The 6,083-nt window shown below is 35.6% G+C and overlaps 1 protein-coding gene across 1 annotated transcript; it reads right to left on the minus strand.

The window, feature by feature from the left end:
* Positions 1-3: 3 nt before the first annotated feature.
* Positions 4-4,142, minus strand: LOC132201056 (ubiquitin conjugation factor E4 A). Its single transcript, XM_059626931.1, has 14 exons — positions 3,720-4,142; positions 3,523-3,662; positions 3,135-3,466; positions 2,632-3,072; positions 2,430-2,579; positions 2,174-2,378; positions 1,740-2,122; positions 1,538-1,680; positions 1,327-1,476; positions 1,192-1,275; positions 980-1,139; positions 762-924; positions 503-707; positions 4-449 (listed from the first exon to the last, which is right to left on the minus strand). The coding sequence occupies exons 1-14, from the start codon at positions 4,034-4,036 to the stop codon at positions 302-304; spliced, it is 3,021 nt and encodes a 1,006-aa protein (XP_059482914.1). The 5' UTR covers positions 4,037-4,142; the 3' UTR covers positions 4-301.
* Positions 4,143-6,083: the final 1,941 nt, after the last annotated feature.

Consider the following 6,083-nt stretch of genomic DNA (forward strand, 5'->3'; position numbering starts at 1 on the left):
GACCTCCGAATTCTTCTCCTAAACTAGTTTTTTTTTCAAGACCGAATTAAGTTATTAATTTAAAAAGTCAAATTTGCAATTTAATGCGTAGCGATTTTCTAGAATCACAATATTTATTTATTGCTCAACAAGTATTACTATGGTTGGTTCCAAATTATTTGTACTTAATCTGCATTGAACGAAAAGAATCAAATTTCAACAATCAATAAACGATTGTATAGGAAATAAAATGTAAAATATCTTCCAATTAATGATTTTGGTTAAAACTCTTACCCTAAATTTATGATAGAATCCATTACTGTTAGTCCTGTGATGGTGATGATGGGGCGTTGGCTTCCTTTTCCGCAATCCAAGCTTGAATCTTCTCTCGAAGTTCATTATTTGGCTTCACCTGCTCCATGGTAAGTGGGGATCGGTTGAAAGGGTCTATTTGATCACTCAGCAAGTGTCTAAATATTTAAAAAATGGGTGATAAAATAATCAAAAATAAATTCACTAGTACCTTGCAATAACAGCTCGATCAATAGAAACTCCAGACGATGGCAAAATCACAGGGTCTATCATGATGGCTGCTGTAATTGGGTCCAAAAATTCATCTGGAGCCTCAGCAAGAAGTTCATCCTCGATGCTTTGTTGAACAGCATGCTTTGCCACCTTCTGAGCAATGTTGTGCAAATCCGACAACAGGTCCCCGCCACCAACTCGGCCTTTAGTCAATTCAGATCAGTTAAGTGCTATTTTACAAATAAAGGTACAATTACTCAAAACATTTTGAGCTCTTGGGAACAGCTGGCCACTGTATGATCGCCCATCTCGAGAGACTGCTGCACAAAATTCCTCAGAATCACCCAGGTTGATGTAAATTTTGGAAATATCTATCACAAGATTGCCAGGCTCAAAAGCGCACTCTTTCATGTTGGATACCTTTATAATTTTTAATTTTATGTTTAAAAGCAAATCAGTGTTTGATAGTGTTTACCTTAAGTTCTTTGCTCTTAGGCCCTGTCAACCTCACTACAAAGTAGTTTAGCATAGCAGCAAGTCTGTCGACCATGGTCGGATGACAGAAAAGGGAATGGATGCGAGATGTAACTGTCTGCAGGATACTAATTGTGTCTCGACTCATGATGTTGTGAAACCTAACAGAGTCAGAGTAAATAAATTGGGCAAATTTCTTTAAACATTATATACCTAGCAATCCTGCCAATCATTTCCAAATTTCGCATGTTTTCTCTCCTCTGGGCTTCCGGCAAATTTTCCCAGGCATTAGTGTCCCTTTGAAATTAGAATTAGTACATTGCACAAAGAAATAAAAAATACACATACTTCTCGGCTTGCAATTTTCTGAGCTTGGCCATTTGCAGGATAGCTTCGTCAAGTAGAAATACAGAATCGTTAATGAGGAGGTTAGAAAACCTTAGAAAGACTGGAGGGTTGGAAGATTCTATGTTCTGCTCAGCGTAGGCAGCAAGTTCCCTAGAGAAGGAAATATATTTCTTTAATTTCAAAGGTGAACAAAAACCTAGATCCAATTTACCTGAAACGGTCAATGTATTCTGTGGATTTCCAAATGTGATTGAGAATGGAATAGAGGGGCATTCTGTATTGGAACTTTTGCTCAAAATGGTCTTGACCAGTGACTTCAATACCGACAAAAACACTAACAATAGCTTCGACAAGCTGGATAAAATTCATAAGGTTTGAAAAAAATTATTGCAATTTTCACAAACAAACTCTACCTCTAATCTAAAAGGATGGTCTGCAAAAAGCCTCTCTCTTTGGTATTTGGAGACGTCTGGAAGGTTGAGCATTCTCCTTTGCATCAGCATCTCATCCTCCCCTTTTTGCCAAGGTAACAGAGACTCTACGATTCTGGCAAGACCTCCGCGTAAATGGGGATTTTTGACTCGACACGGTGACCCCATAAGGGCCACGACCATTGTGAAAATTGGCCATGTAAGCCAGGTGTTTTCCAAAACTTCTGGGTAGTTGGTTGGCGCCATGGTGATGAAGGACTTAAGGTTGCTAACAACACTTTCGGGGACGTACTGCATTGTCCGTGCTGGGCGGTTGATGTCAAATTCTTCTCCTGGCAGTGGAAAAGTCACATCTCTTTTTATGCCTAATTAAAAATGATTAGAAAATCGAAAATCGCAAAATTTGTTTGTCTAACCTGGAGCAAAATTTGATCTTTTGTCAGAGTAGGGCACTTCATCGAGCAGGACTTGGACAATCCAGTGAGCAGCTGCCGAGTGCAGTTTGGAAGAGAGTTCTATGAAGGTTGGGTCAGATAGCAGTGTCCTATAGCACAAAATGTGAGCAGTCAGTCTCTCAAGGCCATTGCGGGCCATCTCTCTTTCTTGCTGAGGCAGAGCCCCCTAAAAAATATTAATCAATTATTTCAATAAATAACCAAGAGTAATTCAAACCTGGGTTATTAATTCTTCAACTCCGCCTGCCTCATGCATCAAACTTTTGAGGCGATTTTTGCACGACTTAGACCCGATTTCTACCGTCTTTTGCGCCAAGAAGAAGCACTCGGTGATGAATGTAAAACTTTTGGAATGAACGCGTTTGATCTAAAATAATTTTTCAAAATTAGATTAAACGGTTTAGAAATTTAAGAAATACCTTATTTCCTTCTGCGTCTAGCTCGGCAGGCATAAGGCACGTATCATCAAACAACTTTGCACGGCAAAACTGCCCACTTTCGACAGCGCAAAAACTCGGGTCTATTGTCAGTATTTTTGGGTTGAAAGAGTGTTCGTCAGCACAGTTGGGCGGATTGCAGAAAGGCTCACATAGTCGCAGCACTAACAACTCCAAGTTGAGAGCAAACCCGTCCGAGATGGTGTTCATCATGTCCAGTCCGTTAGCAGCCAATCCCGCATATGCGGACATGAGCTTGGCTCGAGACACGTTTGCCTCAACACAGCCCCACAGCCACTTCAAGCAAAGTGCGCGGTTTCCAGCCGAGCTTCGCAGAATGGCTTCGAAAATTGAGTGCAGGCCGTCTAGCAAGGCCTTAGTGTTCTGTCGAACCATTCCTTCCCTTGTGGCCATGAGGGAAGGCTAAAAGTATATTCAAAATTTATTAATTTAGAGGTTTAATTAAAATCTGAACATTTACTTACCTCGGAAACAACCTCCCTGAAAATATCATTGTCTTGTCCAAAGGCCTTTGGTACAAAACTGAGGCCAAGCAACTTGCCGAGAAGTGTGCCGTTCCAGCTGCTTCCCAAGGTGAGTTCGCCAAGCTTGTGGTTGACGACTGAGGTTGCACAAATGGGATTGCACTTAACAATGACTAAAGTAGCCCTCAACAAGTTTTGAAAGTTTGTTGTCATTAAATTCGACTTTGCTGCTTCGTGGAATAGATTGTTCAGGACCAGATTTATTGAGGACGAAAGACCTTGCTCCCCTTCTTCGGCAAAGATGTATTTTGTCAGTGATGCCATAAAGGTTACTGAAAATTTTTACAAATTATTTTCAAATAAGATTGTTTATTTTGAAAAATCTTACTGCATTCTTCAAAGGTTTGCTCACACAAGAGCCACAAAATTTGCAAGGGAATGTTTTGTGTGGGGTGAAGTTCTTTTTGCAGCAAACCTGTGGCAACATTTCTCACAATGATGCTCTCAACTTCTGCTCTCTCATCAGGGCTAGAAAACAGAGTAACAAGAGTAAGACAAAAAATTGCCAATTATAAAAATACACACGTCAGTTTCGCTTCATAGACTTGAAGGCGCTGCCACGAATCAAAAAGGTAAGCAACAAGCTTGACCTCAATGATTTCAGGAGGGACCCTGTTGGTCAGAGGAACCACGAAGGCCCCCGGATCCGGAAGAAGAAGTCTCTCCAAGACTGCCTCAGCAAGCAGGTTGGCGGTCAGGCCACTGCTGGTGTCAACTCCGGAGGCCACATCTTCGACATAGATCAGGGGCGACTGGGACGGCGAGAGCGGCTCCTTCGAGGTGGTTATGAAGAAAATGTCCCTGGCCACGCAGTCAAATACGTTCTGGCTGCTGGTGGACATTCTCGTCGATGACTAAGTGGCGAATATTCAGTTTAAAAGGGGGATCGAATTCAGGACACTGTGGCTCGACAAACTTTACTTTGTTGTGAAGGCAAGGGGGCGTGCACGAGATTCTTGCTTTGTAATACATATTACATAAGTGGGGGGAGCGGGAGAAACATGCAAAAAAAAGAGACGGAATGAGGTCGAGTATGAAAAATGCAAATCATAGTATAATTATCGATAATTATGATAATTATGTACAATCCGCTCATTTATTTATATTTGGTTATAAAAATGTTTTTATTTTTGCAGCATTGCAAATTGCAATTGTGAACTATGAGATGAGCAAGATAAGGTTGAGTTCTAAATTGTGTGTACATTTTATCTTGACTTTTTTCGCGGAAAATGAAATTTATAATTTTTACTGCATATTATATAAACAAAATTATTGTATTAAAAATCTAAGAAAGTTCCAAAATTTGTTTAAAAAAAATATGCGATAAATTAGCAAAGGAACGTAATATATTAATTTTATTATTAAAATGCATAAATGAGGCAAAGAAAATGTATTATTATTATTATATTTGGGAGGAATACATTTTAAGAGTAATTATTACCATCACAATTCTTTGAGCTCAATTATTTTTATTTGTATTTGAAGTAAAAATTAAACAAAACAATTAAACATAATGTAATTAAATTTTTAATTTAAATAACAATTTTCAATTTATATATCACTACAAACTACAAACTATAGTTGACTTTAAAGTCAGGGGAAAGTAAAAAAAAAATATAAAAATAAATTTTTATTTGTATTTGAAGTAAAAATTAAACAAAACAATTAAACATAATGTAATTAAATTTTTAATTTAAATAACAATTTTAAATTTATACATCACTACAAACTATAATTGACTTTAAGGTCAGCGGAAAGTAAAGAAAAAAAATTTAAAAATAATAAAAAAATTCAAAAATTTCAGAAGCGATAAATTTAAAAACACGGATGTGTACAAATTAAATATTTTTAATAAAACTACAGATTCTTCTGAAGAAAAAAAAATATTTAAATTTTATAACTTAAAAGCTTGTTTTTATATTATGTAGAGTATATGTTATTTTTAAATTATTTTTGTCAATATAGTTTTATATAAGGTTTTTATTTAGTGTTTATTATTATTATTTTTAAAATTAATAAATTTTACGAAAATTTTTTATATAGTTTTATATAAGGTTTTTATTTATTGTTTATTATTATTATTATTATTATTTTTAAAATTAATAAATTTTACGAAAATTTTTAGTATAATTATATTATTTGTTGTATGTGCAAATTGTCGGATATTTGTAATTTTATAATTCTTGATTAATATTTATAATTAATTATATTTTAAAATATGAGCCAATATGTGCAATGGTTTATAATAGTAAATTTTGAGACATAATATATTGAATTTTTTATATAAATTTGAAATAAATTGCATAAGTTATTTAATTAAAAAATCTTTAAAAAATGGCATGATTTAAATATCAACTCCTGCCTCTATTTAAATACAAAATGAAATTTTTTTGCCAAAGATTTGCTGAAGATAATATTTTTATGAGATCGTTCTTTTATAATTATCAAATTTATTTCTGTGTTCATAATTTGATAAAATCTGATAATATGTAAGATTAATTTAAAATCTGTTTTAAATTTTCATCTATAAAAAAGCGGAGGAAAGAAATGAATAAGGAAATGCTCCCATAATTCAATCTATTTGCCCGTCGAGAGTCGTTTTGTAGTAGGAAACTGGAGATTAATTTTTAAAAATTACCATCTCTCGACGCAGCGGAGATGACAATAACATTTAAGCCAATTTAGAATTCACCCTACCGATTCTGTCATATTTTTCTCTTCATCTCCCCCACCACCTGTGGCTGAAGAGCGTGTGTGTGAACTTTTTATCATTCATTATAATAATGCTCCTTTCGGCCGTTCCTATTCTACCAATTACTCATTCGTTCATATAATATAGTTCGGCTTTTCGAGTGCCGCACTGCGAGAGTATAGGAGGAGTCGGCGAGT

The sequence above is a fragment of the Neocloeon triangulifer genome, unplaced genomic scaffold, assembly GCF_031216515.1.
Source record: "Neocloeon triangulifer isolate White Clay Creek 2 clone unplaced genomic scaffold, ASM3121651v1 ptg000014l, whole genome shotgun sequence".
Taxonomy (NCBI): Eukaryota; Metazoa; Arthropoda; class Insecta; order Ephemeroptera; family Baetidae; genus Neocloeon; species Neocloeon triangulifer.

Coding starts and splice junctions, on each gene's coding strand:
- LOC132201056 (XM_059626931.1), bottom strand. CDS start 4,036: ATGTCCACCAGCAGCCAGAACGTATTTGACTGCGTGGCCAGGGACATT. Junction 2,379..2,429: donor TTGAAGAATTAATAACCCAG/GTTTGAATTACT, acceptor AATATTTTTTAG/GGGGCTCTGCCTCAGCAAGA. Junction 1,681..1,739: donor ACCATCCTTTTAGATTAGAG/GTAGAGTTTGTT, acceptor AATTTTATCCAG/CTTGTCGAAGCTATTGTTAG.